The 26,525-nt window shown below is 37.8% G+C and overlaps 1 protein-coding gene across 1 annotated transcript in view; it reads right to left on the bottom strand.

Moving 5' to 3' along the window:
• Window positions 1–14,674: 14,674 nt before the first annotated feature.
• Window positions 14,675–26,525, bottom strand: part of Cth (Cystathionine gamma-lyase) — a 30,830-nt gene continuing 18,979 nt past the window's right edge. Inside the window, exons 4-7 of the mRNA XM_083112239.1 lie at window positions 25,509–25,714; window positions 21,716–21,847; window positions 18,174–18,309; window positions 14,675–14,835 (exon numbers count right to left, since the gene is read on the bottom strand). Coding sequence (XP_082968365.1) covers window positions 14,675–14,835; window positions 18,174–18,309; window positions 21,716–21,847; window positions 25,509–25,714 — 635 coding nt within the window. The remainder of the gene's footprint in view (window positions 14,836–18,173; window positions 18,310–21,715; window positions 21,848–25,508; window positions 25,715–26,525) is intronic.

A 26,525-nucleotide genomic window follows, 5' to 3' on the forward strand; every position in this document is an offset into this window, starting at 1 on the left:
ATCGCAATTGGATCAGGATATGCAAGTAATTTTGAATCTCAAAGGTCTTTCGGATGATGAAAAATGGAATCGTTACAGTATTGTGCTCCAAAAATTTCTGTCTATTACTCGAAAACAAAGAGAACCTGTGTCGCTACCGATTACAGAATCTACTGAGAAGTTGACTGATATGAAAGAAGAAATTCTAGCTGCTACACCTAGCATGTATCGTAGAAAAGCCGAACTGTTGTATGAACGTCTTTTACATAATAGTAATATTGATTGGGATAAATATGGGGCAGTTTTTATTAACAATAATAAAATTGAAGGCTCAAATATTGTCGATCTAGTATCGGATATAATTCGACCACGAAAAACAAGCAATCCTGTTGGGTGGCAACTATTCAATAGAGCTCTGGCGTTATCTAATATCCCTCAAAAATATATTGGAAACCCCCGGAGACAGGAGTTTATTCAACAGATTGTTTTTGGCAACCCCGGACGCCATGTTCCGTTGTCCGGAGCTAACCAAGAAGAGGCACAAGAATTAACAGAAGCAGAAGAAGAAGAAGAAGAAAAGGAACCAATTTCTTTTGTATCATCATTTCCAGGGCACAAACGTAAACGTACTGTTCCAGTTTGGTCAAGATACAAACCATGAGCGAAAAAATATTAGAGAATATCTGGTACAATCCATCTCATCCAGCATCCTATTCTACAGCTTCAACACTATGGAAAGCTGTAAAAAAATCCATACCATTGTCAACAATCAAACATTGGTTGACAAAGCAAACTGCATACACTTTGCATAGACCTGTAAAGCGTCGATTTCCGAGAAACTTTTATTTTGTGCATAATATCGATGACCAATGGCAGGCTGACTTGAATGACATGCAGAGTTTGCGGAATCACAACAAAGGGTACAGATATATACTCACAGTTATCGATATTTTTAGCAGGCATGCTTGGGCTGTCCCTGTAAAAAATAAAACTGGTGTATGTATAAAAAAGGCTTTCCAGCAAATTTTCAAACAAAGCAAAAGAAAACCTTTGCAATTACAAACTGACAAAGGCCGTGAGTTTACCAACAGTATTGTGCAGGAATATCTCAAAAAACAAAATGTAATTTATTTTACAACAAAGAATCCTGATATTAAAGCTAGTATTGTTGAAAGATTCAACAGAACTTTAAAGGAACGCATGTGGAAGTATTTTACTAAGCAAAGAACCAGCTGTTATGTTAATGTACTCCCAAAGCTTTTGAAAGCTTATAATCATAAAATTCACTCGAGTATTAAAATGGCACCAGCAGATGTTACTCCTGAGAAGGTTTTGAAAGTATGGCACAATATGTATGACAAAAAACTCAAATCTGATTCATCTCCACTATTGTCATTGAAGATGCCATTCAAAATAGGAGATACAGTGAGAATAACAAAAACCAAAAAACGCTTTGACAAAGGTTACATGGAAAATTGGACAAGAGAAATATTTGTGGTGGAACGTATTTTGAAAAGAAATCCTCAAGTGTATGAATTAAAAGATCTACAAGGACATAAAATCGATGGAACATTTTATACGGAAGAGTTGCAATTGGTCCGCTTACCGGATATGCATGAAATTGATAAAATCCTTGCGACCAAAGGTAAAGGAGCCAGTAAAAAGTTGTTAGTTCATTGGAAAGGTTACTCCAGATTATTTGACAGTTGGATTAGCGCATCGTTTTTGGAGTCAAAAAAAAAGAAAGAGAGGCATAATTTTTTGTAGGTATTCTCATCAGTGGTACAAATAACCTTCATAACACATCATGAGAAAAGCAAACGCTTTCTACCTTACTTTGCCTAGTAACAGTTCCATGAAATATTTCCCAAGTAATACTCTAACTAATTACACCACAAAGCTTCAGAACCGTGTGGAGTTGGACACCAACAAATGGGAGATGGCATTGGTAGAAGTGCATTATCCTTATTCAATACTAAACATTACAAGATTTAACAACTATATTCAATATAAATCTATGGATGATGTCAAATGGAACGAACTTCGAATATCCGAAGGCTATTACGCATCTATAAACAGCATTGTTGCAGAAATCAATAAATATTCTGAAACATTAAATTTTAGTCTCCGAAATCATCCTGCGTACAAACATGTGACTGTTGATATATCTACCAAGCAGAGAAACATAAATGTACGATTGTCACCTCAACTGGCTCGGATATTAGGTTTTAAACCGACCGATGATCTATCAGAAGTAAAAATTGGACGCTCGCCTCCAAATGTTGTGAGAGAAATTCCTTCCCAGATGTATATTTACACAGATATTGCGGAATCACATATGGTGGGAGATGCTGTCGCCCCTCTATTACGTATTATAAACATTAATCCTATGGAACATACTTTTGGAAGTGATGGTGTGCAAATTTTCGATTCACCACATTACATCCCAGTGCAGAAACATAATTTCGAACAAATAGAAATTGACTTAAGGGATAGCACTGGTGCACACATCCCATTCTCCTTCGGACTAGTGTGTTTGAAACTTCATTTTAGACGTTGTGGTGAAAAGCTCTGATTATGAATGACCCATATTTTCAATACTACCATCAACAAGCTGGATCTGGTGTGGGTAACATATATTACGGTGCTGCCTATCAAAAAGGACATGGCATTGGAAGTTTTCTTGGAGGACTTTTTCGGTCAGCTTTGCCTCTTATCAAAAAAGGAGCGAAAGCTGTAGGGAAAGAAATGTTAAAAACAGGGGTAAATGTGTTAGGTGATGTTGTAGACAAAACACCCCTAAAACAGTCACTACAATCCAGAATTTCGGATGCCAGATCAAATCTTAAAAGAAAAGCTGAAACAAAGCTAAAGGAAATGATTGGTTCAGGTTATCAGGGGCATAAACATTTCAAAAGGAATCACTCTGCTTCGGGACAGCGAACTGGAAGGATCGCTCAGAGAAAGAAGAGATCCAGTGCCAATACAAACACCAAGAAAACAACCAAGCGCAACCGTAAAAAAATTCAAATAACATCAGATATTTTTGATTAGATATGGCGCTAATTAGGGAGAAATCATGTGAGTGTTTTAAAAGTGAATTGGATATTTTCTCGGTAAAACCTACTCAGACAAGCATCTTAGAACACCACACCATCGGATACAAACCTGTTAGTTCTCTGGCAGATAATGCCCCCACCGAGTTTGTAATACCTGGACATGGTGATGATTATATGGATTTAGCACACACAATGTTGAATATAGATGCCAGAATTGTAAAAGCGAATGGTCAGTTATTGCTACCCACAGATAAAACAATTGGACCTGTCAATGATTTTCTCAATGCAATGTTCAGCGAAGTACAAATCTACTTAAATAACAAACTCATCTCGTTTCCATCTCACATGCACCCATACAGGTCTTATTTTGAAAAAGCACTGAACTATGACATATCTGCAAAATCATCTCATCTCCAAAGTGCATTGTGGTACAAAGATACAGCAGGCGCTTTTGATAACGTTTCGGAAGACAACAAAGGCTTTACAAAACGTAACCAACTAACAAAACAGAGTAAAACATTTGATATGTTTGGTTACTTGCATTCTGATATTTTCAATCAAGAGAAATTTTTGATCAATGGAGTGGAAATGCGAATAAAACTGATTCCTTCGAAAAACACTTTCTGCTTGATGGGATTAGATGACAGTGAAGGCAAAGTGGAAATTCTGGATGCTACACTATATGTGAGAAAAGTATCGGTCAGTTCATCCATCAAACTTAGTCACAATCGCATATTGCAAAAACATACAGCAAAATACCCTCTAACAAGAGTACAACTTAAAGCTGTAACTATTCCAAAAGATATTGTTTCAAAAACAATTGACAATGTGATACTTGGACGTCTTCCGAAACGATTAGTTGTGGGGTTTGTTACCAACGATGCATTCAACGGCACTCTGTCTACAAACCCATTCAATTTTCAACATTTCAATTACAACTTCTTCACTTTATATGTTGATGGAGTCCAAATTCCCGGCATACCACTTCAACCAGACTTTGAAAACAACAAGTACATAACAGCATATCACACATTATTCTCTGGAACAGGGATACACTATATGGATGAAGGAAACAATATATCGCGTGAGGAATACCCCCAGGGATACGCATTACTTGTTTTCGATATAACACCAGACGCAGCTGCAAGTGCCATATCCCACTGCAGTCTTCAACGGCAAGGGGCTGTTAGCTTGGAAGTCCACTTCAAATCGGCTTTGGAATCTACTGTGACTTGTGTTATCTACTCTGAATTTGACGCTCTCATGGAAATTAATAATCAAAGAGATATTCATCTGGATTAATTGTATAACAAGGTGAGTTGCACAATATTACTATTTAGTGTCCAGCAATGCTGTCGACTTTAAATTTGCTTCACGGGTTAATATCAAATAGAGCCTTTGACAATCATCATGTTGGTGTTTTCGCAGCTAATGAATTACCTGTACATGTGGAACTACCAGCAGCGTTGATTGTAAATACAGATCCCAAAGATAGCCCCGGGAAGCACTGGGTAGCAATTTACATAGACAGTAACTCCCGGGGGGAATTTTTGATAGTTACGGAAAACCTCCACATGTGCATAACCATTTGCGATTTTTGGAAAATAACTCTAAATTCTATACGTACAACACTCATCAGATACAAAGTTACGGGTCTGTGTACTGTGGGCATTACTGTTTTCAGGGACAGCCCAAGCATGCCTGCTAAAAATATCGATAACTGTGAGTATATATCTGTACCCTTTGTTGTGATTCCGCAAACTCTGCATGTCATTCAAGTCAGCCTGCCATTGGTCATCGATATTATGCACAAAATAAAAGTTTCTCGGAAATCGACGCTTTACAGGTCTATGCAAAGTGTATGCAGTTTGCTTTGTCAACCAATGTTTGATTGTTGACAATGGTATGGATTTTTTTACAGCTTTCCATAGTGTTGAAGCTGTAGAATAGGATGCTGGATGAGATGGATTGTACCAGATATTCTCTAATATTTTTTCGCTCATGGTTTGTATCTTGACCAAACTGGAACAGTACGTTTACGTTTGTGCCCTGGAAATGATGATACAAAAGAAATTGGTTCCTTTTCTTCTTCTTCTTCTTCTGCTTCTGTTAATTCTTGTGCCTCTTCTTGGTTAGCTCCGGACAACGGAACATGGCGTCCGGGGTTGCCAAAAACAATCTGTTGAATAAACTCCTGTCTCCGGGGGTTTCCAATATATTTTTGAGGGATATTAGATAACGCCAGAGCTCTATTGAATAGTTGCCACCCAACAGGATTGCTTGTTTTTCGTGGTCGAATTATATCCGATACTAGATCGACAATATTTGAGCCTTCAATTTTATTATTGTTAATAAAAACTGCCCCATATTTATCCCAATCAATATTACTATTATGTAAAAGACGTTCATACAACAGTTCGGCTTTTCTACGATACATGCTAGGTGTAGCAGCTAGAATTTCTTCTTTCATATCAGTCAACTTCTCAGTAGATTCTGTAATCGGTAGCGACACAGGTTCTCTTTGTTTTCGAGTAATAGACAGAAATTTTTGGAGCACAATACTGTAACGATTCCATTTTTCATCATCCGAAAGACCTTTGAGATTCAAAATTACTTGCATATCCTGATCCAATTGCGATAAGGATGTAGACGGTGCAGACATAACAGGATGTCTCATGTTATCCATAAATTCTTGAGGTATTATAACCATTTTTTTGGCATGCTCCATGTTCAGATTTTTTTTCACTTAAATAAACTTGATAACACACCTCCTATTAAAGGGGCTAATAACGCAGGTAGAAATCCTCCGTGTTGCACTAGTATCTGTTTCTTCTGCTTTGTAGAGTGTCCTTTGGCAGAGAGATTACGTATCACCTTCTTGTACCGGCTCAATCTTGTTTTCTGAGGTGTTGAAAGAGGAACATTCCCTTTTAGAACATTGTAACAACACTCACAGATTGAATTAACTAAGGAAGAATCAGCAGCTTGTAATATAGCTGTGCGAAGAGCTGGTTTAGCATCCGACAAAACTTGGAGCACTTTAGCGTGTTTCACTCTTGGAGCCATGATGACAGAATAAACGATTAGTGATTATGCTTGCTTTTTTTGTAGGAATATATACATAATTGATATCATCGTCGGGAAATATCCGCGACCGAAAACGTACTTCTTCCGGAGTGTTCTGCTTCAGATCAAACAGCAAATATCCATGGGGTTCAGCGGTGGCATTGTAATATGCATCTTTTATAAAATTTGGATCCTCCGGGTATACTTGTCTAGATAAATAATTAATTTGGGCTCTGTCTCTTGGATTTTTGAAGCATACAATATAATGACTATTTAAAGATATATCCCTATTCCCTTTTCCCTGATGGAATAGATTTTGAGTGATAAAGAAAAGACTAATATCACGATGATGACACCCTTTTGTAAATAAATCTGTGACTCTTTGATCGCATTCCCTCATCTGATCATCGATAATAATAAGATGAGGTCCAGAATTTGGCACAAATTGGTCAATATTAGGCATTCCTTCCCGAAATTGTACAAAACCAGGGAAATCATTGTATGCAGATTGCCATTCCCCGTAGCACACCAAAATATTGTTGAATTTTACATTTACCATTTGGGGTAAACACTGGAGAAAATGCTTCACAAAATATGTCTTTCCACATCCTGATGGACCAGCCAATATTGCAGAGAACGGGTGTTTCCACAAGCACTCCATTTCTCAAACTGTGAAGAATGTTTTAAATTACATATAATATAAAAGTCGAATGTTATGAATATTTTGCTAGTTGTTAGATTTTACTGATATGTTGTATCTTCAAATTACATATATATATTATATTGTATTGTATATATATATATATATATACACACACTTCATCAATAAATAAATATGCGTGTGTGTCTGTATATATATATATATATATATATATATATATATACACACACACACACACATACAGACAATTTTCTTATAGTACAAAATTCATTTTACAACAGCACATCAAATGCCAGATAGCATTGTACGCATGCGCGTTTGTAAACCCCGCCTACATATTCCGAGCATCTGCGTTGTGTTAGATAGCTCTCCATTGTTTCAACAACGATAAACAGCTTGGTGACCCAGATCAAATTGGTTCTGGAATCTACTGTGACGTGTACCGTCTACTTTGAAGTATAAAAAGGTGAGTTGCACAATATTACTATTTAGTGTCCAGCAATGCTGTCGACTTTAAATTTGCTTCACGGGTTAATATCAAATAGAGCCTTTGACAATCATCATGTTGGTGTTTTCGCAGCTAATGAATTACCTGTACATGTGGAACTACCAGCAGCGTTGATTGTAAATACAGATCCCAAAGATAGCCCCGGGAAGCACTGGGTAGCAATTTACATAGACAGTAACTCCCGGGGGGAATTTTTTGATAGTTACGGAAAACCTCCACATGTGCATAACCATTTGCGATTTTTGGAAAATAACTCTAAATTCTATACGTACAACACTCATCAGATACAAAGTTACGGGTCTGTGTACTGTGGGCATTACTGTTTTCTGTATTTATTCCATAGAGCCTCTGGTAAACCCATGCATAAATTTCAAATTTTATTCCCAGTACCGATAAAAAACGACAATATTATATCAACTTATTTGCTGACTCGTAAATTAAATTTATAATACTCGGTACGTATACTAGAAAATATTGACAGTAAATACTGTTTGAAATTTTATACAAGTTACATATAGTCCTAATAGTATATTAATAATTTTGTAGCGTTACAGTTTACAACAGCTTACTTATAATATTTATTTTGTTTTGTGTCTTTACAGAACAATGACGCAATATCCAGAGATGGGATCTTTCAATGCTAGATTGTCCTCTTTCAGAAACTGGCAATCAAAAGAATTCCCGTTTGTAGAAGCTCTGTCCGAAGCAGGATTATTTTACATTCAAAAAGAGGATAAAACAGTATGCTTCAAATGTGGTGGAGGATTATACCGATGGAAATACAGAAACAATCCAATACTAGAACATCGTCGATATTTTCCATTTTGCCCCCTGTCTATAAACCTAATTTCAGATCGACAATGCGGTTGATGTTTTAATTAAATTAATTAATATTTGTTATCCAATATTTTCTCAATATGACGTTTATGATATTCTGCTGATTTTTCTCTCACCATTGATCTTTGTAATGCCCCGCCCCCTCCACCTTTTTTGTCCAGCACATGCTTGGTTTGCTACGCGCGCATGCGTCTCGAAAACACACCCACGCATTTCTTCAAATGTATACCTGCACGCTGCGACATGCAGTATCTCGCAGTTCTTAGTCATGGAATCCTCTATTTCGATGCCGCTGAAAAAAAGATTTCAACCGTACACTAATTTCAAGGGGGTTCTTCAGAAAGAGAGCGATCAGCATTTACCTGAAGAACAAAAACAAGTAACTAGTCTTATACGCCAGTCGCTATTATTTGATCACGTCTACTATTTGAATGCTTCGAAAACAAAAGTTATCTCAATCGGACTTTCCTCTCATCAGGATTTCCAACCTGTGGTCAGGCTACACAGAAGCGGGGCGGCCGGTGTTGAACTACAGTTGCAGGAGTGGCACGCTCTTCAGGAATTGTTTCCAGTAATCGACAATTACATCGCTATTCCAGGTGAGCAGCCTCGTGTTTCCTACCCACTAAGTGAGCAACATGAATTGCTGATAACCACACTGTACAATCGCCGTCAGATCATTATAAGGAAGAAACCAGCTTACGGTTCCCTGGAGATAGTGTTCATCGCAGAAAGTTCGTGGCGGAACTTTATGAAGATATTTGTGTGCATCGAGCATGCGAAAGTTATGTGTGAAACAGTGTCGCCGTATCTGAAATCATATTTTGGAAACTGTGTGGAATCTTGCATTCTCGACCTTCGCGAACAATGTTTCGGTTGCACAGATATTTCCCCTGTCCATGCATGTCATAAGGAGAAGTTTGTGCTTTCCCATCTACATGGATGTACAAAACCTGAGCCTTTGTCTATACAAAACATCGACGGAAAAAGACTTTCCAAAGAAGTGTTTGTTTTTTGCGAGAACATGCTTGTGGAAAAAATAGTGAAACATTTTAATTCAGTGGTTGCAGCAGAAAATGGATATGATAGTGACACAATTCCTTATGTGGGTGAGTGAACAAACTTGAAGAATAAAAACTTGTTAAATAACATGCTGATAAACTGGTGACACAATATAAACATTTTACATATGTATGTGTGTGTGTGTGTGTGTGTGTGCGGCTCTTTTGAATTTTGTAAATATTGGTAATAAACAGGGATAAAATATATGTCTTGGCTTTTTTTTCACTTAGCACCCCCTTTAAAAATCCTCATGGTTTATATTTTTACTGGTAACAATCGTTAATAACAACATTAATAATTAACTATATAATGAAAAAGTGTGTATTGTGGATTTGTCGGAGATAAAGCATGAGAGCTTTTCTTCACACTGGTAAGAATCTGTGTTAATAACAACATTAATAATTAACTATACAATAAAAAAAATGTGTATTGTGGACTTGTCGGAGATAAAGCATGAGAGCTTTTCTGCACAGCGCTGGACACGCAAAGGCAAGTATCTTTATTTTCATTCTATTTCTAACAATGATTCGCTATTTTTTCTTGTCACTATAAAAAACTAATTCAATTTTTCTTTTATCACATCTGTCGCCATTTTGCTTGTTTTTGTTTAATTCCTCTTTATGCATTGAGGTTAATCGAAACATAACTTTAGACTTTTACATGGAATTGAAACATAGAATCTTGCCTCCTTTGATTGAATCGAACCTGTGACTCCTCTTTGATCACAAAACAATAGTGACGGCCATCTTGCTTATTTTACCTACTCTTTATGCATTTAAGCTAATCGGTACTGGGGCCCCACACGGCAAAACAACAGATTCTAATTTATCTTTATACATTAGCGGTAAAGTCTTTGCGTTGTAATCAAAAGGCATTTTGTTTTGATTTTTAATATCTGTTCCTGCCTAAATACTAATGGGGACTCAACACACTTCTTTTTTTTTAAACAACATCATTATCTGCCAATTTGACATTGTGAATCGAACCCGGGGACCTTTTCATTACAGCATAAACATCCTATTTCCAATTAGTTCATTTTCTCTTTGTGCACAAAAAGCTAATCGGAACTTTTAAACAAATACAATTGAATATCCAATTTTCACCAACATTGGGAATCGAACCCTCAACCACTTGGTTAAAACATCTCGCGGAATAAAAAACACCCCCCGCGCCGCGCCGCCCCGCGCCGCGCCGCGCCGCGCCCCGGTCGCCGCCGCCGCTAAACACAAAACGCGGCCGCCATTTTGATTTTATTCAAATACTATTTATGCACAGATGGACTAATCGGGACCTATAATGGCGGGGCAAAACAATTGGCCTAATTTAACTACCTAGAGAATCGAACCCGCGACCTCTTCATTGCCAGGTGACAACATTAACCACTAACCCAACTTGATTTTCGAACTCAACCATTTTGTTGCCTTTATTTACACACAGGCTCATCGAGACCATTCAATATTGACATCGTCGCCTTGTAATCAACGGGTCCCAGGTTCGATACTCGGTGGAGGCACATAGTGGTCCGAATCACCACTTTTCAACTGTAGCTCCAATCCTGATTAGTTTTGCCGTGCATAAAACAGACTTAAAAAAACTAACTCAATCTATCAACCAATCAATATTGACTCTACCAGGAATCGAACCCTCGACGCCTCTTGTTTTACAGAGCAATAACCTTAGCCGCTAAACTTTCGGGGGTAAAGCACCTTCGGCGCCATCTTTAAATCATTTCTTCATGTCTTTGAATCATACGCAATGGTTGCGCGCGCATTTCCTCCACACACACACAAACATACGCACGTGTTAGTTTAGCATACATCAAGAAACAACGTGACAAACCCATTGACCCCCCTCCCCCCACCGCTTCCGATGTCTTCAAGGTGATCAGACACGTTCTGCTGACTCAACAATAAAATCACTCGTGGCCCGCTACAACCGGATGTAACGTAACACCAGGCGCATCAAATTTTTGCTGACGCGTAGGAACAAAATGCTGTCATTCTACTATACATTTACTTACACACACACGCTAGAACATTCAATCGATTTTTAAGACAAATTTATTTCCAAAAACACGGAAGAAGTATATATGAATTCCTATGCCGTTGCTTGTGCTCGTCTTTGACATGTCCTGTGTCTGACGTCATCCGTGGAGGTTTACGAATGGTTCCGAACTTTTCCGAACGCCAGACTGCACCTCCCTGGTTCGGTATACCTTGTGACTCGAAAATGCACGATGTCAGTCGAAGGAAATTCAACTGATCGGTGATTCGCTGTTTCTCAGCCGCCAGTTGGAGTTGCGTTGTCTGTGGCAAAATACTGAACTGCGTTTCAAGTCTTTCATAACAATCAAAATGTTCTTTGGCGCCGAGAACATTAATGTATAGAGACAGACAGCAGCTTACTGTTGTATTGTTTTATCTGCTACAGAATACGCCTAGTTGGTCTTTACACAAAACAGGATTTCCACAATTCCTAATGAATCAGTAAATGCTAAGCTAATATATTTTGTAGTTCAGAAGACGAACAAAACTGCTCGATCAGTGGCAATGTGCAAGAAATCCAAGTTCAAAAAGACTGGAAAGAAAATAATGTTTTGTCGGAAAGATGGGTACAGGTTTTGGTACGTTTGAAGTTGAGCACATAAAAAATAACTTTCTTACATGTCTCAACAATGCAGTCTATCTTGATGGCTCGAGTGGCTTTTACCGAGAGTTACGGCGAGTTTTATGAACGCCTAATAGAGATTAAAAGTGTTCTCAAGAAGATTCGATCTTATTAATATTTCTATCATTCCTCAACTTCAGAGCAGGACTAACATCAGAAAATAAATAAATAAAGATAAGAACAAGAAACACAATGTATGTCATACCGAGATTATAATAATTAATACCTTTCGACAACGGGAGATCATATTTCCTCTATTTTTATGATGTATCATTGATGTGATCCATACTTTAATAATTAATAATAATACGTTAATTATAACAATAATTAGCCTAACCGGTTAAACTGACGCATATTCATCGGGTCTGGTGCGGTGCACACCCAGCTTGCAACAAACGCCAAAACTAAATCCTAAGATCTCTAAACCTGGCCCTTTTCCTGGGGGAACATAAACAGTTTTTCGAATCTACTTTACTCGAATAATATCGAAAACATACACAAGAAACGAACAACATGGAGGCTCATCTCTAAGGACATTCAACCCATCAATCCCCAGAACACAGAACACAGAAGTTAGTCTGACTTGTTATTTCCTCTCCTCGCCGCCTTTCGTGTCAGCTACCGTAAAATATATAAATATATTAATAAAACACATAATAGCATTTAGATGTGGATTTTATATAGGAAACGTATTTTCTTCTCAATGTCTTAATTTTTGCCCCTCCCGCCCACCCTTAATTATGCAAATCATTGTTCATGCTCATAGCATTAGTAGTATATTAAAATCTTCAATTTGCAATCGAATTTTACATAAAGAACAGTCGATATAATGTATTGTATATATTCTGTCAAAATTGGAATTGTTAAATAAAACGCACAATTTTCATCTATTCATCAATATTTATTTTGTCGCCTTCAAAGTAGGCCCCATTTGATGCAGCACACATGCCAGCGTTTTTTTTCTATGCGATGGCGCATTATCGTAAAGTAAAATCCACGAATTGTTCTTCCACAAATCTGACCGTTTCTGACTGATTTTCTCACGCAAACGCTTCAATACGCCCAAATAGTATTCTTATTGACCGTCTGTCCCTCTGGAACGAATTCATGATGCACCAAACCACGAATATCGAAGAAAACAATTAGCATCACCTTGACTTTTGAGCGACTTTGACGTGGTTTTTTCGGTTTCGGCTCGTCTTTTGTGCTCCATTGCATGTCAAACTCGTACATCCATGTCTCGTCACCAGTTATGATGCGTTCCACGAATGTGGGATCAGAATTGGTGAGATCCACCATGTCTAAATAGACTTGCTCACGGTACTGTTTTTGAAGAAAATTCAGCTCTTTTGGAACAAGCCGTGCGGCGACGCGTCTCATGCCCAACATATCCACCAAAATCGAACGAACAAACTCGTGAGAGATGTTAAGGTCACTCACTAGCTATCTCTCTTAAGATGGAATGGCGATTATCGAGCACAATTTCCTTCACTTTTTCGATGTTTTCATCGGTTGAAGAGGTCGAAGGTCGTCCAGAACGAGGCATGTCTTCGACGATCTCTCGGCCCTCCTTGAACGCTTTGTAGCCTATCACTCGTAAGCCAGTGTTTTTTTGATAAAACTGATTCACCATAAGTCCTTTCTATCATTTTTAGCGAGTCAGCACACGAAATTCCGTTCGCAGCACAAAATGTAAGGCAAACTCTTTGTTCAATAATTTCGTTCATTGTAAAAATCGTGATGCACTACTGAAGTGGACTGATTCAACCAGCTGCTGTAAACAAACTGGTTGACACATCGCGCTCATGTTCGGCATATTAATTAAGTACAGTGGTACCAACTTACGGCAAAAAAATATTTTGAAAATCATTAGCGCGGGTCTTTTAAATTACAAATTCCCGGTACTTTTTTGACAATACGTACGTATAATTTGATTATTTAATAATTGCAACGTATTTAATTACACAACATATACCTATATATACTGTATATAAATGTGTGTGCCTGCTCTCTCCTCCCACCAATCTGCAGTGATTTCATACCTGGTTAGGAGAGCCAGGTTTAGCATTTACAAGGGTTGGATAAAAAGTAATGGCAACACTGGTATAATTGGTACTTGACTGTATTGGCAGAGGAGCACGTGTTACATTCCTTCAAAGTAATCGCCCCTCATCTCTACGACCTTCTGTCACACGTATGGAAGGCGTCGTACACCGTCAGCGCGATGTCGATCTCCCGCAGTGACCGCCCTATAGCACGTATGATGGCTTCGTGCGTGTCGTAGTGCTTCCCGCCCAGTGGTTCCTTCATTTTGACAAAACTGTCGTAATCACACGGTCTCATGCCGGTGAATACGGCGGATGTTCCAGTACCTCCCACTACCAGTTATGCAGGAGCGCCGTCACATTGTTCGCAGTGTGACACCTTGCATTGTCAAGCAGGATGATGGGACACCGTGCCGTCCCTTCCTTCTTAATGCGAGACGAAGATGGTGTTGCAAGAAGGTGCAGAAGTAGGCTGCGTTGACCGTCTGCCTGAGAGACGTTGTTCTTCTTGCCTAAACATATTGTTAGGGCGCTTGCACTCTCGTCCTCTGCTTCAGAGCACTGCTGTTTTTGACTGAATAACATACAATCGCTGCCAATCACTATACTTCCTCGGCTGACATTCCTTTATCAGCCACGAAACGCTTGTGGCGCTGTGACTCACCCCTTTCACGGGACAGCAGTGTTGCCATTACTTTTTATCCAACCCTTGTAGTTTTGCGTTTGGTGGAATATGAATGTGTCTCGCACCAGGCCCCTTATCTATTCCACTCTACATTCACAATTCTAGCTACTTACAAGGATGTAGAACCTTTTCCACGGAAGGGTGCTTTTCTAGAAATCTCGCCACCGCGAGGCCATTTTCCATGAATTTCTCCATGCGCTGTGGAAGAGTACAAAGACCTCGGAACAGGAAGTAGCAATCCATCGGTGATGGAATATTCCCTATAGCTGCAGAGAACAGAAAAGAAAAGTGTTAGTTCAAAATATACGAACGTACTGAAAATCCAGCAAAAAATGAGAAAAATCAGGTGCGTGCCCCTATAAAATTTCAGGATAACTGACAGTCATAACAAGGGCTCGGAAGTTGAAGACCTATAAATTGCAAAAAAAAAAAGACCTATAAAAAGACCTAAAAATATCAAAAAAGGACCTAAAAACGGAAAAAAGGACGTATAAATGTGATCCAAATTAATTAATAACTTCAGTTCTAATTATATATTTAATGAATATGCGCGGTACCTCCTTATCTGACTTGAATTCTTTTCAGTCGTGCTGTCTGGTCGTATACACCGTGCTGAAAGCTTCAAAACAAGAGAAAGTTGTCACTTACACCTTCCAGACAAGTTACGGTTAAAGGACCTTGTACCGAACCTGCTTCAGTAGTCCAAAAATGTTTTTCTCTCGTTTCAGGGATGATTCAAATATATATATATATATATATATATATATATATATATATTTAATTCTTTACTACAGAAAGGATGTTTAAGAGGTGATGAACTGATGATGATTCGAATTGAGAATGGACAGTAAAACCTAATCGAAAGAAGGTGAAGTTGCAAAAAAAAAAAAAGCCGTTAAGACCTAAATATAGGCTAAAAAAGGACCAATAAGCCAAAAAATGCCGGAAAAGGCAAAAAAGGACAAATAAAACCCACCTTTTTCTGGCCTACAATGACCCAAAATGAACATATATTATGTTGGGCCTCGTCTTTGAACACTAGGAAAAAAAGGATTTTTCCTCAACTTCCGAGTCCTAGTCATAACTGGCGGGGAAAAGAGGGGTAACTTCCCTCCTGAATTTTTGTCAGGTTTACTAATTTTTGTAAACATCCTGGAACCTGAGGAATACAGAAATAAAAACTAATTATTACTATTTGTGAAATGTAATAGATATTTAGCAAAATAGCCGTGGAGGTTAGGCTATTTTTATGTATGGTGATCAGACACATATTCAAGGAGGACAGGGCATGGCAAAGAAGGAGGACACAGACATAAAAAAGAGGACACCGCAAGAAATTGCAGCACATTTGCCATTACCATTAATTTCATAAATATATAACATATGCTTCTTCCAACATATAACAACAATGTATTCCAGCCCTGGATCCCTATTTTTGCAAAACAATATTGTTCCTGTTTATAGTGCATCTACTCCTTTGTGTAGACTAGTGCAACTGTAGGTTGGAATTGATTTTCTGTGGGGTGAGATACCCAACTGAAATTTGCCCCTACCAACTGTAACTTCTGGATGTGCCACTGTTTTCCAGTTCCGGGATTCGAACCAGGGACCTTTTGCATCGTAGCGCTGGTCGCTAACCACTCCGCCAAGGAGATTTCATAAATGAAAATATTACTTACTAATCAAATTTCGCATTAAGCGTTTCTGTGTCGCGTATGTATGACTCGAAAAGGAATTGCAGTCGCGTTGAAGGCTCATTTGGACAAAATGATAAGTGGTTGAGGTCCCAGGTGCTCAATGAGCATTGCTAGAATACTTATCGCGCCTGAAGTGATATGCTTTACCATGTAAATTCACACCTGGTTGATCGTTATGGGTGGAAGCATTTTTTCCGAAAAAGGAGGACATTTACCGATTCTTAAAGAATCCGCCCGGACGTCGGACAGACACCTAAATAGGAGGACATGTCCGGATAATAGAGGGGTAACAGTTTCATACATCGGAGACACATTTCTTCAATTTTACACAAGAAACTACTTACGGAAATGAGTTTCTCCAAGGTTTACAACGTTCGTCAAGGTATTTTCTTTCATCGTGGAATATATTTGACCGGGAAATCATGTATTATTTTTCAAGAGAAATATCTCACCGACGCACAATTGCCATTGCTTTCATTTGCTTGCCCTACGACAACTGGATGCTGCGTTCGTTTGATAACGTAAGCCCCTGTCAGTGTTTCAACCCAAGACTACTAGAAGGAAAGGCTGGGGTCAGACACGCCTCTTTTCGCGACTGCCGCGGGTGTGACGTCATTGGGCGGACAAAACCCAGCTGAGTCTTTACCCCATACGGAAAGAAACGTGGAAAGGCTGATCTGTTTTGTTCTTTTCGCTCCATTTTTCTTGTATTTCTCGATTGTTGGGTTCAGGGTGCGAAATCCTGGAGGGGACGAGGGGGATTTCCTCCCACCAACAATCTTGGCCACAAAAAAAAAAAAAAAAAAAATTTCCCGGGGGAAAGAGTTTTTGTTATAACAATGAAAAGATAAGCAATTACTTTAAATTTCAAATATACTTTACTAAGAATAATATTGAAAACACACACAAATTAGTGTAGTTGTGAGTGTTGAATGCTTTCTGTCTCAAGAGATCCTTAACAAATCTACATCAATATGTATGAAAGTAACAAATTAATTTCTAATTAATAATCACAATAATTATTTTAATTGAGTAATTTATTTTTACTTTTAATAACATTACAAATATATACATCGTATAATTCACACATATGTTTGTGGGGAGGGGGGTTGTAGGTTACGAACTTTCTCCCCCTCACCAGTTGAAGTGGTTTTATCATGTGTATGTTTTTGTTTAGTTTGTGCTTTATGTTAATATAAATCTATTAGATTTCAAAGTTAATATTGTCTCGCATTCTTGTTTTACTTTTATTGTGCGTATTGATGCAGATTTTTTTAATTATCTCTTGAGAGAGAGAAAGCATTCAATACTCACAACTACACTAATTTGTGTGTGTTTTCGATATTAATCTTAGTAAAGTATATTTCAAATTAAAAGTAATTGCTTATCTTTTGCGTGTTATAACAAAAACTCTCCCCCCGGAAATGTTTGGTGGGGGGATTTTAGATGCCAAGATTGTTGATGGGGGGAATCCCCCGCCCCCCCAGGATTTCGTACCCTTGTCTCGGGTTCGATTCCCGGTTGAGGCACATGGTGGTTCGGATCCCACTTTAAACTGTAGGTCCAGTTTCGATTAGCCTTACTGTGCAAAAAGTGGTCTTAAAATACCAACTCAATGAATCAATCATCATTCATCCTCATCTTCGCGATTAGCCCTAAGTGGCAGAACTAGCCAAGTAAAATAAACCAAATCAATTAATATTGACTGGTTTTCTAGAAGTTAAACGATTCAGCCGTATATATAAAGTAAACATAATGCAAAGTCAATGGAAACATAGTCCCTACCTAAAGTTTCACGAAACTTAGCGCGTACCCAGTGAAAATTTCGAGACTATATCACTGCTTACATTGCCTGATATTTCTAGGTTTGGTGGAGGTAAAATGAGAGAAAACTATGTTCAACTTACAGTCTTCATTTTCCTTGAGTTTATGATAAATGTCTTCATTGCTCGTGGCCAGAGCTCCCATTATGAGATCACCATAGCCTCCCATATATTTGGAGCAGGAGTACATGACCACATCCGCTCCGAGCTGAAGAGGGCGCTGTAATGAAAAATATAGTCGGTGACACACTGCACTGTTGCCATATCATCGCTGCTCAGAACTGGATTTTCCCCAATCGCCGCCACTGTACAATGATATAATGATATCTTGAATTTATAATGTAGTAGTTAAACTATGAATTATAGGCTCGATGCTTCGAGAAAAAGAGGTTGTGAGCTTCGGCGACACAAAACTTTCAGAAGTAACGAAAAAAATGGAAACCATACAACAAAGGTAATAAACTGCATTTGGTGCATTTTAGTTATATTAACTTCTCGAAAAAAATTATACAATGCAAAATTCATATTTTGTTTAGTTCAAGATCAAAAAGAGCACAAAATCTTCACTTTTATTGTAATGTACATTCACCACACCAAAATAAAAAAAATCAATATTATTTTATTTTATTTTCAGTAACTACAATAGTTGAAACCACCAAATATCGAGATGCGTTAAATTATTTAAGTAATTCAATTTTTTCAATTCAATTCAATTTTATTACTCCATATAAACTATATACATTGGTATTTGGAGGGTTCAGTACAGTTCATATAAAAGAAAAATATATAATTACAAATTTTCTATAATTTACAATCTAGATATTCACTAACACTATAATATTCCTTATTAACTAATAGTTTCTTTAATTTATTTTTGAAACTTGTCATACTTTCTGCTTTTATATCATTTGGTAAATGGTTGAATATTTTAATTGCCATCTGTTGGGGTCCTTCTTGAACTAATGTTAGCCTGGTGAAGTATGGCTTTAAGAGCTGTTTATTTCGGGTGTCATATGTGTGTTCTATTGAACTTCGCAGCGCAATATTTTTTCTGGCATATAATGACATTTCATATATGTACAGAGAAGGGAGGGTTAATATTTTAAATTTCTTAAACAACGTTTTGCACGATTCGGTAGGCTTTATACCTGCTATAATCCTAATGGCTTGCTTTTGTTTTCTAAATGCTTCTAAACTTGCCGGTGAGTTCCCCCAAAATTCTATTGCATAATTTATTAGTGAATGAAACATTGCATAATATACCTGAATTAGTGAATTTGTTTGAAGTGTTTGTTTTAATAACCGCAGTGCAAATATTTTGGAATTTAGTTTTTTAACAAGTATTTTTACGTGGTTTGACCAATTTAGATTTTCATTTATAGTAACTCCTAAAAATTTTGTTTCTCTAACTATATTGGAAGATGGCTATTCTTTACTACATCTTTAATTTTATTGTTTTGTTTTGTGTGAAATAGCACGTAATTTGTTTTCTGTTCATTCAATAGTAATTTATTACTGTCAAACCAAGATTTCATTTCTTCCATTGTTTTTTCAATGTTGGCTTCTAACTCGTTCACATCATTTCCCTTTATTATTGCGCTAGTATCGTCTGCGTACAACAAAATCTTTGTATTCTGTATATTAAATGGTAAATCATTTATGTACAAAAGAAAAAGTAGTGGGCCTAATATTGATCCTTGGGGAACTCCATATTTTAATGTCTTTAGAGTGGATTTGTATTTTCTTACGTTTCCTTCTCTTTCGTGGCTAATTTCAACACATTGCATTCTGTTTGATAAGTATGATTTCATAATTTCAAGCGCGTTACCCCTTATCCCATAGTGTTCCATTTTAGAAATTAATATTTTGTGGTTTACTAAATCAAAGGCTTTTGTCAAGTCGTAAAATATTCCGAGAACTAATTTTTTATCGTTTATACCTTGCAAGATGTTTTCGATTAATGTATGTGTTGCACTTACTGTGCTTTTATTTTCAATAAATCCATGTTGTTCTTTTGATAGTATGTTGTGTTTATTAAGGAACTGTAGAAGGCGGCGTTTTAGTAAGTTTTCTAGAATTTTACTTAGCACAGGTAGTAATGAAATTGGTCTGTAATTTTGAACCATGTTTTTACTTCCATTTTTAAATACTGGGTTGACTTTTGCTATTTTTAGCTTAGTGGGAAAGATACCATTCGCGATACATTCATTAAAGAGATATTCTAAAATGGGTGCTAACAACTCCTTGATTTCTTTTATTACTCTGATTGGAAATTCGTCTCCTACAGCTTTTGAGTCTTTTAAATTACATATCTCTTTCGATATTTCATTTGTTGTGGTTGGTGTTAAAAACATGCTTTCTAGAGTGCGCGGTTTAGAGTTACACAAAAGTTGCAATGGGTTTTTTGCATTATTTATATTTGTTACTAAGTTATCTCCTAATTCGGTGAAGTATTTATTAAATGTTTCACACAATACAAATGGATCGTCTATTTCAATATCATTTGTGCATAATTTTATATTGTTATTTGTTTTTCTCTCTTTCATTACAGTATTTTCATTTACAACGTCCCACATTGCTTTGCTTTTGTTGTTTGAAGACACAATTTTGTTCGCATAATATTTTTGTTTGGCATCTCTTATTTGTTTTTTATAGTAATTTATGTAAAATTTATTTACAGATTTATTTATGGGAGTGCGTTGACTTTGACTTATTAGGGATCTTTTTATTTTGCTATATTGTTTTACCTCTCGTGTTATCCATTGTTTTCTCCTTCCAGTTTTGGCTTGTATGTACGTACATAGTTCTTTTTTAATTTATCATTTATGAAAAATTTGAAAATCTAAAGCAAATTGATGAGCCATTTTTTATTTGTTGTGTCTTTTCTTAAAATAATCCTAAGCTTATTTTTGAAAATTTTTGGGTTATGAACTTCCGATCCCTACTTATGAACGTAATTTTTGAAATGGTCTACACAGAGGGGGCAATTGCTCCTGTTTGGCCCTTCATGCGGAAAACCTTGATATGTAGGTCAACACCTGTGTAAAAGTCACTAAATGCAATTGAGAAGATAAATATTACAAAAGCATTATATGTGCTCCAAACCTCACCTCTTAAACCTTTTACCCTTTCCTCCATAAAAAATATTCTAGCGTTAATACTGTTTATAGTATCCGATTATAATTCGCTTAATGTAATTGGAAGGTTGAAATTTTAGCGATATTTTTACAACAAAAAATATTTATTTTGTGACTTGCAGGCCTTAAGTCACAGCAACAATTATTATTATTATTGTTATTATTGAAGTAGGGTTACATTTAAACTTTCAGTTTAATAACTAACTATAAAAACAGCTTTTGTCCTAAATGAATTAATATGTTAAGTATACAGTTATGCAAATATGTATGGATATGTAGAATATGAAAATTATAAATGTATGTAATATTTTTAAAAAAATATAATAAGTAGTAATAATAATATTAATAATAATAGCAGTACTATAACAACTACTACTTATACTAGTGCTGCTACTACTACTACTACTAATAATGATAATAAAAGTTTCTTTCAATGCCCCGCCCCCCTAAGAAAAATCCTGCGGGCCCCCTTGCTCTCTTTCGACATACCTGGAAATAACTGGTGAGGAAGGTATTATCCACGACGACTATTACGTCGCCATGTTGGTGAGCAATTTTTGTGAGCCGTTTTATATCCACTATAGTGAGAACTGGATTTGCAGGTGATTCTATCCACAGCATCTGCAATACATAAAAAATCATAAATAAAAGTGTAAATAAAAAAAATATATAATACAGTATATAGTAAGGCCTAGATGGGGATGCGGAATTAATAGTAAGCATCAATGGTAATATTACAATGAAACTGAACTACTAGTGACTTGTTTAATTTTTGCGTGATTTTAGCATAACAACAACAAAGAAAGCGGAAATTAAGGTCTTTATCAATGCAAAATAATAATTAATATATTTATTTAAGTGATGTGCACGATTTAACAACCACGTACATCACTATGTCAAAATTGCTTATACAAAATTACAGAATTGAATACATAATTATAAAATAATACAATGGATCCTACAACCTTATATAAGGTGGTTATAATTAAAGTGACGGTGTTCAGAGTGGTATAGCACGGGCTGTAATGAGAGTAGCAGTCTGAAACTTCGTAGATATGCTAATGAAGCAATGCGCTCGCGAATTATGAAAAAAAAAATAGTTCCAATTCTCGCCACCAGGGTAAAAAATGGCGCTGTAAGCAGTCAAAACGTGGTATAGTTACAGGAAATAGGCAGGAAAGATCAAACACACGAGAACAATGATTCTGGCATGTTTATTAGGAACTATGGTTACAATAACTGTTCAATATGGCCTCCCAATTCAGCAACATGCTGCATTCGTAACACGGCATGATCGACAGTTGCTCGCAGCATGTCTGGTGAAATCTGAGCGACATGTCGTTGTATGCTAGCTTTCAGATCAGGCAGAGACCGGACATGTCCCTGATAGACACGATCTTTTAAATATCCCCACAGCCAGAAGTCACATGGATTAAGGTCGGGGGATCTGGAAGGCCAATCATCTGGAAACTGCCTAGAGATGATGCGGTCATTAGTGAAGGTTTCTCGCAGCAAATCTTTCACGTGGCGAGCGACATGTGGTGTTGCCCCATCTTGCATGAAAATGGTGGTGTGTTCACAGTTCCGTTCTTGCAAAGCTGGAATCACGTGTTGCACAAGGAGGTCCCTATAACGTGCAGATGTCACTGTACACCTAACAGTCCCTCGAGGTGTCATCTCCTCAAAGAAAAACGGACCAAGAATGAAGGAGCTAGTGAACCCACACCAAGCAGTCACGTAAACTGAGTGCAATGGTTGTTCCTGCACAACATGTGGACGAGTGGAACCCCATATGCGACAGTTCTGAGTATTCACTGTACCGACCAGAGTAAAATGCGCCTCGTCAGTCCACAGAATATTCCCCGGCCACATGTCATCCACTTCCATGCGTGCCAAAAACCGACGGGCAAACTCACGGCGTTGTGGAATATCTTGGGGTTTCAATTGGTGCACAATTTGAATCTTGTAGGGATACCAGTGTAAAATGCACCGCAATACCTTGCGAACTGTTGACCAGGGGAGTGACAATTCACGTGCCACAGCTCTAGCACTGGTTGCAGAAGTTGAGGCATGTGCTGCACGGTCAGCTACAGCTACAGCAACTTCGTCCACAACTTCCACGGGGATGGGCCGCCTTCCTCTCCCTGGTGCAACACCCAATTCACCTGTTTCCTCGAATTTCTTCATCATCTTCTTCAGCCCATTAATTGACATGGGCCCTCTTCTCAGCCCTTTCTGTTGGCGATATTTCCGCAGTGCAGCGTTACTATTGCTCCCATTCTGGTAAAACAACTTCACTAGCAGTGCACGGTCTTTCTTCGCAATAGCCATTGCTTTTTACACGGGAAAAATCAAACTTTTAATGTTCGGCGAACATTCACATCACTAAAGGAAAAAAAACAGCAAGCGTCACCAACAACAACCAGGGAGCTCACACAATGGTTAGGCAATGTCACCGACTTTGACGTCAGAGTTACGGAAAATTCCACGTTTTGACTGCTTACAGCGCCATTTTTTTACCCTGGTGGCGAGAATTGGAACTTTTTTTTTTTTTTTTTTTTTGCATAATTCGCGAGCGCATTGCTTCATTATCATATCTACGAAGTTTCAGACTGCTACTCTCATTACAGCCCGTGCTGTACCACTCTGAACACCGTCACTTTAATTATAACCACCTGGTACATCAACATAAATTTAAATTGTAGGTTTCAACAAGAGCAGCTACTATAGCTCTGGCCTTATTTAGACATGTAAGAATTGAGATATACCTGTGGGAATATCTGGGAATTTTATAAGATATTTTATTCAAAAAATGTTCACTGTCAACCTGGAAAGTTAAGATCTTCTGTACAAAATATATCCTTTTCATTTTTCTCCTTTCTTCTAAGGTAAACATATTCAACTGTGTTAACCATTCCGAGTAATATTGGTCATAATATTTATCTTAAAAAACTTTGTGCAAAATAACCTGATAAAAAGTTTTTGAACTGATTCAACTTTTTGAATGTGACTGGTGGCTGTCATAAACCATAATTCATTAGTATGTTCAAGAGTAGGATAATAGGAGAATAATAATAATAATAAAACAACTCAAACTGAACTATTGGAAAATTTCTAAAACCAAGAAGATGCTACTTGAAGAAACAATTCTTAACAAGGGACGACATCCGTGACGGAGTGATTAACGTAGCGATGCCAGGGTTTCGAATCCCGGCCTGTACATGGCTGTTCTTTGTGAGTGTCCACTCATCAATTCCATCACATCATCACTCTTCCTCATCTTCACGATTAGCCAAGAATGACAGAAAAGCGAAGTAAAATGAACCAAATCAATTAATTCTTAAGAACAATAATAACGGCCGCTGATCTTAGAGATTTCCGCCAGTACTACTGGAAAGTAAATGCGGCTTCACTTTGAGAGTAGGATGAATGCTTGCCTGTTGTCATAGGCGTGGGCAGATCCTCTGATTAAGGGGGAAAAACATAGGCGTCGACTTAGGTGGGGGGGAGATACACTTTCTGCTTCATCCCAAATCTTGATGAAAGTTCAGTAGGGAAGGAAAAACCTCATTCCACCTACTGTTTTACTGTATTGATGAGTACGAAACGGGCGTATAGTGTGTGTGCTCGGACCCACCGTACTATCTATAGTTCAATTACGAAGGAAATACCCCTCCCCCGTAGTTGCTTGGAACTTCCATAAGCTTGAAAATATTCATTTTCTTTAAGAGTATAATATCGTTTAATAAGATTCCTCTACACAAAATGTTCTAGGTGAAAGTATGTAGGGCATAGACGTCCGGAAGGGGGGATGGGGCGCAAGGTGACTCCACCTCCCCATGGAAAATGAATGTCAACCTTAAAAGTACATATTTCACACTTATAATTTGATTTCAGTCACAGTAATTTACATTTATTATCATAATGGGGATGTAGGAATGTGATAATTCCAAACTTGAGTAGTGTTTTATTTGAGAGGGCTACACAATGAAGAGGGCAATATGGCTCGTTTAACCCCCCTGAAAAAAATACCTTGCTTGCCCCTCCCTGGAAAAAATCTGCGGACGTCCATGATTAGGGGGCAATTGCGCCCCCCCCCCTTGCCACCCCATGCGCACGCCTATGAACAGTAGACGCTCAATATAACATAACATGACATAATATGACACTGTAAGAGTTAGTGTCTTCGGTTGAATACAGGCTTTGAAAAAGGGGTGCTGAAGGAAGTGCGGAATAAAAGTAAGGGGTGCGCAAGCAAGCTCCTAGCGCCGCCCCTCATTACCTTAGTATTTGGCTTCAGCATCTTCGTTAACGTTTCTGGTTGGTCCAAACTGACGAAGGATACCTCAAAGCCTCGCCTGCTTCTTGAGTGCTTGAAGTACTCGAAGGTTCCTCCATAGACAATCTCCATTACTATCACGTGATCGCCAGGACGTAGCAGGTCGCTCATTGCTACCACTGCAGCCATGCCAGAGGAATAAGTCAGGGCTGCAGCAGGAATAAAGCACGCATTAAGTTGTTATTTACTACATACATTAGTCGGGAGATCATCAGTTTTTCATAGAGTGACCAGACGTACCGGTTTGTATAGTATTCTATTATTACTAAAGCTCTCGCCACGAAAACAGTCAAGTCAAGGTTACGCCCATGGAGGTAAGAAAGGGAGAGGAGTAAGCCCTGCGCGCTGTTTCTGAAGCCGGGTCACGTGACAGAACCGGAGAAGTCAGACCAAAACATTGGAAGACGCCGTAAGAAAGCGTGTTATTTTGTGTACTTTTGAATAAGATTTAGGAAGCAATGGTGCCTGCTCAACACACGGCTGTACTAACAGAAGCAACAGGAAACCTGAAGGAATAATATTCCATAAACAAATAACGCTAATTATAGTTTGTTTTGTAGTATTTAAGTGTAAAGTATACCTCGAGTTTGCGTTTGGAGCCTACTTCCATGCTCCTTTCAGCCGCGTGCGCTTGCAGCAGTCGATGCGATGTTCTTCTGTCTGTTGATGTCATTGGTTGAAGTAGATGCGGCCATCTTACGCAGACAAACTTAAGTTCCGCCCACTGGCTTCAAAACGAAAGCAAGGATTGATAAGAGACTGCAAGGCACCTGGTTCATTACCTTCTCTATCTGAAAGCCTAATGGCTTGATCCGGTCACATGACTAAGCGTCATAAACTGGAGGCGAGATAGCCGCCATGTTTGATTTGCTTCTTCGGAATCAATGTTGAACCTTTTTAGTGAATATGGGATTGTAATGCAAATTTAAGAACTGTAATTGAGTTTACATGACGTGTAAA

This window comes from Lepisma saccharinum, chromosome 26, assembly GCF_977018435.1.
Source record: "Lepisma saccharinum chromosome 26, izLepSacc3.1, whole genome shotgun sequence".
NCBI lineage: Eukaryota > Metazoa > Arthropoda > Insecta > Zygentoma > Lepismatidae > Lepisma > Lepisma saccharinum.